The 12,751-nt window shown below is 42.0% G+C and overlaps 1 protein-coding gene across 2 annotated transcripts in view; it reads right to left on the bottom strand.

Moving 5' to 3' along the window:
- LOC117559042 (unconventional myosin-VIIa) overlaps nt 1–12,751 on the bottom strand; it is a 47,060-nt gene that overhangs the window by 7,158 nt on the left and 27,151 nt on the right. For both annotated transcript variants that reach the window (XM_034235668.1, XM_034235669.1), the window contains 6 exons: nt 9,619–9,745; nt 9,369–9,535; nt 5,990–6,171; nt 5,789–5,910; nt 5,560–5,714; nt 4,434–4,587 (listed from right to left, as the gene is read on the bottom strand). In XM_034235668.1, the coding sequence (XP_034091559.1) occupies nt 4,434–4,587; nt 5,560–5,714; nt 5,789–5,910; nt 5,990–6,171; nt 9,369–9,535; nt 9,619–9,745 (907 nt within the window). The remainder of the gene's footprint in view (nt 1–4,433; nt 4,588–5,559; nt 5,715–5,788; nt 5,911–5,989; nt 6,172–9,368; nt 9,536–9,618; nt 9,746–12,751) is intronic.

Genomic DNA, 12,751 nt, shown 5'->3' with positions numbered 1-12,751 from the left:
AAAACATGTGGGACACTGTGGAGCGGAGGACCAGTGGGTTGCCATTCAACACCATTCACAAACACTGAAACATTGGAGGGTTCTACTCCTGGAATTTGTTACTGTTTTTACTTCCTTCTTTCTTAATAAATAAAAATACACAAAGGAATACAAGTTTAAGTTTCTTTCATTCACCAGTCACGATTGTATTTTCTATAATCTTGGTTTAATCTTATTCAAGTTTGCTAGGGATGGAAAAGCCTTTAGGTACTTTAATGATCAATTCATCTGTCAGATATTTCATGTCAAATATTCTTGCTGTTATGATCATTTTAATATATAAAAAATAAATAAAAAATATTGTCAATAACAAAACAATCGCCATAGTAACAGAATGGGTCCTAACATGGTCCTAACACTTTGATCAACTGCCTTTCAAATAAACATTAATGAAATAAATCAATGGTCACATGAGGCTTTATTTACTTAAATCATGAGTAAAGGCATTGATTGGCAAAGATCTTCATCATAATACAGATCCTAGGATTCATTAACGCCGAAAATCATTGTATCGCTCATTTACATTTCATTTAAAAAATAAATGATTTATGGTGGGGAGACACTCTTTTTTAAATTCTCAATATAATTTTCTCTCCTTCCTCTAACACCCCCGAAGTCATAGTGACACTTGACGCAGAGAAGGCCTTCGATAGGGTTGAGTGGGGTTTCCTATTTTCTAGTCTTGATACATTTGGTTTCGATTCGCAATTTATTTCCTGGATTAAACTCCAATATGCCTCTCCATCTGCCTCTGTACACACTAATGGCATTCGATCTCCCCCTTTCTCTCTCCAACGTGGTACTCGCCAGGGGTGTCCTCTTTTGCCGCTGTTGTTCAATATAGCCATTGAACCTCTCGCTATCTGGCTCAGAAGCCATGATAGGTTTGAGGGCATTACGCGTCATGGCATGGTTCATAAACTGTCTCTCTATGCAGATTACCTTCTTCTTATGATCTCGAACCCATTATCCTCTCTCCCCCCCATACTGTCGATTTGAGATCAATTTGGCCGTGTATCAGGTTACAAACTAAACATTCAAAAGAGCAAAGTATTTTTTGTAAATAAAATGGCAGAGGCACTTCCCCAATCCCTATTCCCCTTTAAAAGGGCTGTGGAGGGGTTCAAATACTTGGGGGTGTTTGTTGCAAACTCTTTTAAAGACCTGTTCCCTAAAGACTTTCAGCCTCTACTAGATAAATGCAAAGCCAATATGTCTAGGTGGGCCCCCCTCCCCCTGTCTCTTGCGGGTCGCGTAAACCTTATAAAGATGGTCATCCTGCCAAAGTTTCTTTACCTTTTCCAACACATCCCAGTAAGCATCAATACATATTTTTTCACTGATCTTGATAAGCAGTTGAATGCGTTCATCTGGAACAACAAGCCTGCGCATATTAGAAAGTTGTGTCTCCAACTCCCTAAATCAGAAGAGGACCTGGCGCTCCCCAACTTTCGCCACTATTACTGGGCCTCTAATATTAACAAACTCCTCTATTGGGCTAACTATAAAATATATATGGGTAAATATCGAGCTGTCATCTTTTGCTCCTTTGCACTCTATAATCTGTTCTCAGCTCCCTGTAGCTACCCATAAACATTTGAGTAACCCAATTGTTACTAGCACCTTAAGCATTTGGCTCCAATTCAGGAAACAGCACGGGTTACATAGGCTGCTTCTCAGGTCGACTATTTTCATTTCCTCGCTCCTCGGTCCTCGGTCTCACCGGAAGTTGATTTGCCTGCGCCATCTTGAGTAGCGTCCCATGGCTCTTATTTCTGCCGGAGGAGCGAGGAGCGAGGAGCGAGGAGCGATAATGGAGGAGCGATAATCGAGGAACCACCAGACCATCCTTCGATGAAATCCTCAGATACTCACCCCGCCCCCTTACTGTGTATCGCTCACTGATTGGACGAGGCAGTGCATGCACTGATCTGATGCTTCTTGACATGAGAGCAGAGTGAAGAAAATACATGAACCTCACGGGAGTCACTCCTCAGTTTATACCGTGTTTTGTTTCAATTCATGTTTCATTTAGTTACAAATATGTGATATATCTGAACAACAAAGTGGTCAAAAATCATTTACTTCATTTTTTGGAAACATTTTCATGATCGCTTTTTTGGTTTTACATTTTCATTTATTGTCATTTCCATTCAGTCAGTCATTAAGTGCTATTAAAATGTTAATGTGCTACATATCCACACAAAGTGTGCAATCCAATGAATGTTAATCTAACTGGGTTTTGATAGATAACATATCTCTTTTTCTTCTCTCAATTATTTTATTTATTTTGTGCACTCTAATCAATATGCATCAAACTATTGTTCGTTTATACATTTTAAGAATGGCGTTTATCTTTTTTGAGAATTAGTTCTTATTTTATTTTATTTATTTGGGTCTACAACAGATGATACAAATGTTTGTGTCAGTAAATGTGTACTAACCATAGACTGGATATACTAACAGAGGCGGGGGGGTGTGTGGAAATAACGGGGACAGAGCTGCTGTCAGACGATCAGCTGTGCAGCGTCATCACAAACGGACGTCGCTTCACGTGACGCTCCGGAGGAAAGGACGTCCCATTGCTCTTAAAACTCATTTCCCTGCTTCTCGTGGTTTCCTTGAGTCCCTACATGCTTCCCTGGTGGGAGGGACTAGTCGCAGGGAAACGACGCAAGTGAGGGAAGCAAGGATTTCATTTAATCGACCTGAGAAGCAGCCATAGAGCTTCGGTTCATGCCCCAATTTCAAACAATCACCTATTCCCCCCATCGTGTACTGACATGGCCTTCCGCGTTTGGTCGAACAATGGTCTCGCAACGGTCTCGCAACGCTTAATGACCTTTACGAGGATGGAGTCTTTTCATCCTTTGAGTCCCTGTCAGTCAAATTCAACTTGCCCAACAGTCATCTCTTCCGTTTTTTCCAAATCAGGCACTTCATCCAAAAGCAATTTCCACATTTTCCTAACCGCCCCCCCGAATCGCCAATTGATACATTTCTCACAGTCGACCCTGATCAAAAGCGCCTGGTTTCAGTTCTCTATGGTCAGATTGGTTCCCTGAGTCCGGACCCTATGGTGCCTCTTAAGGAGCTCTGGGAGCGTGATCTAGGTAGCAACATTTCCGAGGATCAATGGAGTGACATTCTCATCCTAGTCCATACATCATCTATCTGTGCTAGACATGGCCTACTCCAGTGTAAGGTGCTCCACAGAGCTCACTTTACTAATGCTAAGCTGGCTAAAATGTTCCCGGATCGGAGTGATGCCTGCAACAGATGCAATCAATCCCCAGCTGACCATCTGCACATGTTCTGGACTTGCCCGAGGTTGGACACATTTTGGTCTGACATATTTGGAACCATTGAGCGGGCCTTTAACACAAAGATAGACCCTAATCCTATGACTGCACTGTTCGGCCTTCCTCCATCTGAGAATATGCCCATTACTATACGCCGTGTCATTGCCTTCACCACTCTATTAGCTAGACGCTCTATTCTCTTCAAATGGATACATGCTTCCCCACCAACACATGATCAGTGGATACGTGATGTCTTACAATGCCTTCAGATGGAGAAGTTAAGATTCTCATTGAAAGGATCTCTGAAATCCTTCCGTACTATATAACCCTATCAAATAACTCCCTATCACTTCTGACGCTGAGTCGCAGGTAGCTCTCTGAAAGGAAATCAATTAAATAAAAGTGACCATTCATATTACTGCTCTTCCACCATGACCCTTTGTCTTTTGCCCTTGACCACTCATCTATATTTCCTTTTCCCTCTTAATGAAACCTTTTTTCCTCACCAAGACGACAATGTTTACTATTATTTTCTTCCCTTATACCGGATTCTTACAGACTCTCGACTTTCTTTTTCATTATTATTATTATTATTATTATTATTATTATTTATGTTTTACTTATGATTTTATCTGACTTATTCAGTTATTTTACTATTTGGGGCCATCCATACCTGTGGGTGGGGGGGTTAAAAAAAACAACAAACTGTAAACAAGGACTCTCTACGAACCCTGACGTGAATATGGAGCAATACATCACTTTATTTTATTTTCAAAGAGGTCCTTTGTAATGATCCCCATTGTCTTCATTTGCTATTTGTAACATCTGTACTGTTTTGTATTGATTATTACTGTTCTTACTTCTTGTCATTTGCCGGTTTATGACTTGTTTGCAATACAAATATTTGAAAAAAAAAGAAGAAATTATTATTATTATTTTGAAAGTCAGTTTCTCACTAGCTCTGAATACATATACAGACCGACCATGTAACAAACACATTTTAAATAATAATAATAATAAAGGAATTCTGATGCAGCCTTTTCTTGGAACACTTAAAGAATCAGAGAGCCATGACAGCGGGGGAACACGTACCGGTTGTTGTTGCTGCTCATCTGCTTCATGATCTGGCAGTAGATCTCGTCCCTCAGGGCCTCGTTCTGAGTGGCGGGGCTGAAGATCAGGTCTGTGTGCTCCAGGGGACTCTGCATCTGCTTGGTGGGATAATCTCCCATATATTTCAGGATCGGTACACAGCAGTCAAGGAGGAACAACCATCCTATTTCGTTAACTTCAACGATATTGTGAGGTACTGATGCTACAGATTGTTGCTTGTTAGGTAGTAGAAGGGATTGTTTGGCTGTAGGGTCTTTGCTTAGTATATTAGTTAGTGTAGCTAGGTTTGAATGGCCCTGTGCTATAGGCCAACCTGAACCCCTACACTTTACACTCTGACTTAACTGAATCATTTGTTTAAGACAGAGACGAGACATTGACCAGTGAGATAACTCGTCAATGTCTAGATAACAAGACTGCATGATCATTGCGAATGGAAACTGTAAGATAACACATCATACATCTACATTTGGACAGCCTTTCCATCAGGGGGGACCACATTAATTATGAATTCAATTATCTTTAGATATAAAATCATACACAAGAAGATAAGGGTTGGCTCCAAAGCAAACCAGAGCTATACATATTATGTAGGCTAGTGTATAATTTCAAGGTATATTTGTATGTTTATTGCATTATGTGTTTATTAGTGTGTTTGCACTTCATTGGTTATATAATACTGAAAGATATTGTAATGTACATGCTAAATCCCAACTAAGGAAAAAAGTTGAAATTAGCAATAGCTAGAAACTCTTTGTGCAACATAGCAGTTGGATGATATGTATTAGATGTTAAATCGTATCCCAATCAATGAAAACAAACAAATCTGTATTTTGTTGAAGGCTGGAAAACTGAGCGAAAGTGAGTGTGGTTAGGGTTAAGCAGATACAAAGAAGATACTTTGTAAGGCCTGATTAAACCGTGGGGATCTGCTCCCTGTGTGGGCAGGATTCAGGCACACATGTGTCAGGTAGTAGACAAATTGAACCATGCCCTGAAATAGGCTTATAGTACATTCATCAATTTAACTTGCATGCCAAAAGGTGCACTGGTCAAAAAAACACGTAGTAAGAAATGCTACTTTTCATATATGTGTGGAGGATATCAGTGAAGGCCAGGCAGGCTTTGTGGCTGAGCTCCGGGTTGCCCACCAGCTTCTGGAGGAGGGGCTGTCTGATTGGCTCCCTCGTGTTGGCCCACAGCCTCTCAGGAGCAGCGTTCCTGGACATCACCTGACGGTTCACATCCTTAGTGGGCTGCCTGTGGGATCAAGGTACAGTATGGGTAAACACTCCTGTTCCAGTGTGCAAAACAAAGAGGGCTTCTCCAGATACCTGAAGTACTCCAGGGAGAACTCTTTCAGCGTGGCGGGAGCTAATCTCTCCATGGTTCCTGTTTCCTTCTGGTTTGCCTGCATTATGTTTTTCCTTTGGTTTGGAGACAGGTTGATGAGGCTCTGAAACAAAGGAGAACTTTAACAACAATCTGAGGACAATAACTCATCTGACAGGGAAGTGAGGTTGACATCTCCATACCATGACCTGATTGGTGGGTTTGCTGAGCGTTGGCAGGATTATGATGGCCTCGGTGGGGACGGCGCCGGTATGTTTTGTGCTCTCATTCTGGCCCTTTATCCAGCCACGTTCCTGGGCAAACTCGTCGTCTTTGATTATGATAATGAGCTCTCCTTTCTTGAAGCTCAGTAACATGGGGTCGTCTGTAGAAGAATGGAAGTCGGGAATCAATTAGCAAAAGAGCAAAATTAAAGCTGAGCATAACTTTGATCAGGAAAACTACCTTTTTGTTTTATCATTCTACATTCTCTCTCTCTCTCTCTCTCTTTCCTCCAGCTGCCTCTTATCAGCTGATTCTAAACGTCCACTCTTCAGTGAACTAGATTTTGCCACAAATGATGCTACTGCGACTCCTGTTCTACCTACACTTCCCCCTAAGATCCAGATGTGGTATTATAGTCCAAAGAATATGTCAATTTGATATCTAATAAGATAATATAAGATTTTAATTAATTTTTCGTGACAGCAGCATAGATAAGACATTGCACATGAATTAAAATAAATAAATAAAATAGTAAATAAATAAATACCTTTAAAAAAAACTATTAAGATATACATATCAGCAGTAGAAGATAAACTAAATATGCAAAATAGTGAATATATACATTTAAATAATGAAGGATATATATCTATAGAGTATATATACACTGTGTGCACAATTATTGGGCAGCTATTTTTGTGCAGAACTATTATGCAACTAAAGGAAAAACAGAAAATGTTCCCATCTCACTTGTTTGTATTCAACTGTTAAAGTGAGAATAATAAACAAACAACCCAACATATACAAATTCATTTTCCTGAGATAAAACATGAACCCATATCCACTCTTCTCTTCAATGACAGTCACAAGCCTTCCATTGATGGAGTCGGTCAGTTTCTGGATCTGTGTTGACGATCAACCACAGCCTCCTAGACTCTGTTCAGAGAGGAGTTTCCTTCACTGTAAATCTCCCTTTATGAAGGGCCCACACGTTCTCAATAGGGTTTAGGTCAGGTGAGGAAGGGTTTAGGTCAGGTGAGGAAGGGTTTAGGTCAGATGAGGAAGGGTTTAGGCCAGGTGAGGAAGGGTTTAGGTCAGGTGAGGAAGGGTTTAGGTCAGGTGAGGAAGGGTTTAGGTCAGGTGAGGAAGGGTTTAGGTCAGGTAAGGGTTTAGGTTAGGTGAGGAAGGGTTTAGGTCAGGTAAGGGTTTAGGTCAGGTGAGGAAGGGTTTAGGTCAGGTGAGGAAGGGTTTAGGTCAGGTGAGGAAGGGTTTAGGTCAGGTGAGGAAGGGTTAAGGTCAGGTGAGGAAGGGTTTAGGTCAGGTGAGGAAGGGTTTAGGTCAGGTGAGGAAGGGTTTAGGTCAGGTGAGGAAGGGTTTAGGTCAGGTGAGGAAGGGTTTAGGTCAGGTGAGGAAGGGTTTAGGTCAGGTGAGGAAGGGTTTAGGCCAGGTGAGGAAGGGGTTTAGGCCAGGTGAGGAAGGGTTTAGGTCAGGTGAGGAAGGGTTTAGGTCAGGTGAGGAAGGGTTTAGGTCAGGTGAGGAAGGGTTGAGGTCAGGTGAGGAAGGGTTTAGGCCAGGTGAGGAAGGGTTTAGATCAGGTGAGGAAGGGTTTAGGTCAGGTGAGGAAGGGTTAAGGTCAGGTGAGGAAGGGTTAAGGTCAGGTGAGGATGGGTTTAGGTCAGGTGAGGAAGGGTTTAGGTCAGGTGAGGAAGGGTTAAGGTCAGGTGAGGAAGGGTTTAGGTCAGGTGAGTAAGGGTTTAGGTCAGGTGAGGAAGGGTTTAGGTCAGGTGAGGAAGGGTTAAGGTCAGGTGAGGAAGGGTTTAGGTCAGGTGAGGAAGGGTTAAGGTCAGGTGAGGAAGGGTTAAGGTCAGGTGAGGAAGGGTTTAGGTCAGGTGAGGAAGGGTTAAGGTCAGGTGAGGAAGGGTTAAGGTCAGATGAGGAAGGGTTAAGGTCAGGTGAGGAAGGGTTTAGGTCAGGTGAGGAAGGGTTTAGGTCAGGTGAGGAAGGGTTTAGGTCAGGTGAGTAAGGGTTTAGGTCAGGTGAGGAAGGGTTAAGGTCAGGTGAGGAAGGGTTTAGGTCAGGTGAGGAAGGGGGCCATGTAATTATTCATTCCTCTTTAAGGCCCTTACTGGTTAACCACACAGTGGAGTACTTTGATGCATGCGATGGAGCATTATCCTTCATAAAATCATGGTCTTCCTGAAAGATACAGACCTTTTCCTGTTCCACTGATGGAAGAAAGTGTGTTCTAAAAACTGGCAGTAGGGTTGGGAGTTGATTTTGAGTCAACACTCACCTCTTCAACCTGAAAAGGTCAAACTAGCTCCTCTTTAGTAATACATGCACCACCTCCACCTTGCTGGGGTCTGAGTGGAAGTGGAGCTCTGGGCCCGGTACTGATCCAGCCGCCCATCCATCTGGTCCATGCAGAGTCACCCTCATCTCATCAGTCCAGAAAACCTTTGACAAATCTGTCTTCAGATATGTCTTGGCCCAGTCTTGATCTCATGTGTCTTGTTCAGTGGGGGTTTCAGCCTCCCTCACCTTGGCCATGTCTCTGAACACCTGAGACTTCTGGGCCCTCAGGTAGGTCACAGTTCTGGAGTATGACCACACTGGAGGATAATGGCTTCCTGGTGGCTTCACGTTTGATTCTTCTCAGATCTTTGGCAGTTCATTTGAGTCTTTTTGTCTCAACACGTTTCTTGCCACCCTGTTGACTATTTTCAACAAAACAGTTGATTGTTTTGTGATCACGCCCCAACATCTTAGATATTTCAAGCTGCATCCCTCTGAAATACTTTTAAAATGTTTGACTTTTCAAAAGTCAGTTGAATCTATTTTTCGCCCATTTTGCCTGAGGAAAAGAAGCTGCCTAATAATTATGCACACATTGATATATAGGGTGTTGATCTCCTTAGGCCACACCCTCCCTCATTAAACAAATCTTAAATCTAATAAGCATTCAAGTTTTTACAGCTTGGAGTTGGAAAATATGCAATATATAATTATGATGTGGTCAAAATAATCACTTGCCTAATAATTGTACACACAGCGTATATTGAATACACAATATAAATATATAAGTATACGGAATAGAAGGCAGTTTACATTATGCTTGTTCTCACAATATACACTTTACAATTTACATTTGAGTTAGCAGAATATCACGGTGTTATGTTAAATTGAAGTCCTCAAGGGACCACCTGAAAACACTAAATACCAATAAGTGAATAAGTAATTGAGAAGGAATGCACATTTGAACAAATATTCTTTGACAGAATGCTTCTCTCCTGATTAAAAGGACCCTTAAAAGGGATACTTCAGTTGTGGCCATGACAGACAGAAAGGTGCACCTCTGACCTTGCGTGTCGGCTTCCTTCAGAGTCACAGCGTACTGAGACCTCGAGGTCAGGCCGCTCAGGAACATGGTGAGCAGCTCGGACATGTCCTCGGCCGTGCCTCCGCTCAGGGTGAAGTCTCCTTTCAGAGTCAGCAGACTCACGGCCTGGCTGGATGCTTTACCCTCCCTGATTCACAACACAAGGAACAGCTCAGTTTAACTGACTCAACAATCTGGAGAGAGCTCCCTGCTCCTCTGATCAGTCCCTACCTCACGCTGTGGACTCCGGTGACTTCGGGGAAGGAGAGCTCCAGCAGCCTCTTCTCTCTCTCGTCCAGGAAAGTGATACCAGTCCAGTTTATGGCCACAATGAACTTGCTCTTCGGCAGCGCAGGACCTTCACCAGAGAAGCAGCAGGCACAGGGTTAGTTATTCCTTTTGTCTAACCAACAGTCCATGAAGATATTTGACTAAAAATCAAACAAAACACTAAAAAGTAAAACATTTTCACAGATAAGCATCAGAAAGATCAGCATTTTAACTTTTTATAATGTTGGCTGGGTTAAAGCATATAGCAACAATGTTGGCAAAGATTAGGTTTTTAATGATCTGAAAGCTTGACATACTAGCTCGTATAGTAAGTGTATAAGAAACGACAGACAGTCAGACTTTTTAGGACATTAAGATTTGAATTTCTTGGCAACTTGTTGACACATATTTGTTGTCCTCTTAGGCCATCAAAGCTACTTTGTATATGTATTTTACAGTAGGGACTGGGGGGGGGGCATGAGTGGGGATAAAATATAACTTAATGACAACTATTTCATTAACTCTGTTTCTCTCTTACATATTTATCTTTTTTTTCATATATCCTTTTTTTTTAGTTAGTAGTTATGACAATGAAAATCTGATGTTCCAGGCTCCTCCAACAGTGCAACACAATAACACAGATAAAATAGTACAAGTAAATAAAATAAAATATAATATAATAGAAACAGAATATGATAGAAACTGTTCAGATTAGTCTATATACAGTAATTGGAATATTGATACGGTGGGGCAAAAAAGTATTTAGTCAGCCACCAATTGTGCATGTTCTCCCACTTAAAAAGATGAGAGAGGCCTGTAATTTTCATCCTATGTACACTTCAACTATGAGAGACAGAATGGGGGGAAAGAATCCAGGAAATCACATTGTAGGATTTTTAATGAATTAATTGGTAAATTCCTCGGTAAAATAAGTATTTGGTCACCTACAAACAAACAAGATTTCTGGCTCTCACAGACCTGTAACTTCTTCTTTAAGAGCCTCCTCTGTCCTCCACTCGTTAACTGTATTAATGGCACCTGTTTGAACTCGTTATCAGTATAAAAGACACCTGTCCACAACCTCAAACAGTCACACTCCAAACTCCACTATGGCCAAGACCAAAGAGCTGTCAAAGGACACCAGAAACACAATGGTAGACCTGCACCAGGCTGGGAAGACTGAATCTGCAATAGGTAAGCAGCTTGGTGTGAAGAAATCAACTGTGGGAGCAATTATTAGAAAATGGAAGACATACAAGACCACTGATAATCTCCCTCAATCTGGGGCTCCATGCAAGATCTCACCCCGTGGGGTCAAAATGATCACAAGAACGGTGAGCAAAAATCCCAGAACCACACGGGGGGACCTAGTCAATGACCTGCAGAGAGCTGGGACCAAAGTAACAAAGGCTACCATCAGTAACACACTACGCCGCCAGGGACTCAAATCCTGCAGTGCCAGACGTGTCCCCCTGCTTAAGCCAGTACATGTCCAGGCCCGTCTGAAGTTTGCTAGAGAGCATTTAGATGATCCAGAAGAGGATTGGGAGAATGTCATATGGTCAGATGAAACCAAAATAGAACTTTTTGGTAAAAACTCAACTAGACGTGTTTGGAGGAGAAAGAATGCTGAGTTGTATCCAACGAACACCATACCTACTGTGAAACATGGGGGTGGAAACATCATGCTTTGGGGCTGTTTTTCTGCAAAGGGACCAGGACGACTGATCCGTGTAAAGGAAAGAATGAATGGGGCCATGTATCGTGAGATTTTGAGTGACAACCTCCTTCCATCAGCAAGGGCATTGAAGATGAAACGTGGCTGGGTCTTTCAGCATGACAATGATCCCAAACACACCGCCCGGGCAACGAAGGAGTGGCTTCGTAAGAAGCATTTCAAGGTCCTGGAGTGGCCTAGCCAGTCTCCAGATCTCAACCCCATAGAAAATCTTTGGAGGGAGTTGAAAGTCCGTGTTGCCCAGCGACAGCCCCAAAACATCACTGCTCTAGAGGAGATCTGCATGGAGGAATGGGCCAAAATACCAGCAACAGTGTGTGAAAACCTTGTGAAGACTTACAGAAAATGTTTGACCTCTGTCATTGCCAACAAAGGGTATATAACAAAGTATTGAGATGAACTTTTCTTATTGACCAAATACTTATTTTCCACCATAATTTGCAAATAAATTCTTTAAAAATCAGACAATGTGATTTTCTGGATTTTTTTCCTCATTTTGTCTCTCATAGTTGAGGTATACCTAGGATGAAAATTACAGGCCTCTCTCATCTTTTTAAGTGGGAGAACTTGCACAATTGGTGGCTGACTAAATACTTTTTTGCCCCACTGTATATATAAGTTGCAGCCAGATGAATGTTATGGATGTTATTTACAGAGTTCAGGTGTTTAACAGTCTTCTGGCCTGTGGGATGAAACTGTCTCAGAGTCTGGTGGTTTTAGGCCGGATGCTGCGGTAACGCCTGCCAGACGGCAGCAGACAGAACAGTTTGTGGCTGGGGTGATGAGGGTCTTTTGTAATCCTGAGGGCTTTGGTATTATCTCATTTAAGTATTTTTTGGTGCTAATTAATTTCTTGTGTCATGTTGAAATCTTGAATGTAATGTAACTATACCTACACCCAAATCAAATTATACAAAAAAGACAGGCCACATGGAAATGCTCTTGTTGATGTGAGGAGAAACAAAATGTGATTAGATTTGACAGGTCATGGCTTCAGGGGCACCACATGGTGAAGACTGAAACAAACAGGTGTAAACTGGAAACTCCACTAGATGAGTTATGTTAAGGAATTGAGTCTTGGAAGTCTAACAGTTTATTTTATATGAGATAAATATGAGCTTGTCAGTGAGTCTGAGCTCATCGTGAAGACAGCTGGGATGTATTGTTGTGTAAAGTGCTGTTCACAAGCAGAACATCTGAAATCTATGAAATGTTCTTCCTGACTCACAATCCTTCTTTATCCACTGTTTTATTGGAGTCTTACCCCCAATGGTGGAGTCAGACCCGGCGCCAGAACAAATCTAAAGGGAGGGCATATGATTTTCATGGGAGCGCACACAACACCGTCACGTGCTG

This window comes from Gymnodraco acuticeps, unplaced genomic scaffold (genome assembly GCF_902827175.1).
Source record: "Gymnodraco acuticeps unplaced genomic scaffold, fGymAcu1.1, whole genome shotgun sequence".
In the NCBI taxonomy this organism is placed as follows: domain Eukaryota; kingdom Metazoa; phylum Chordata; class Actinopteri; order Perciformes; family Bathydraconidae; genus Gymnodraco; species Gymnodraco acuticeps.
The sequence above is the reverse complement of the archived record's forward strand: the minus strand, read 5'-3'. Positions and strand labels throughout refer to the sequence as shown.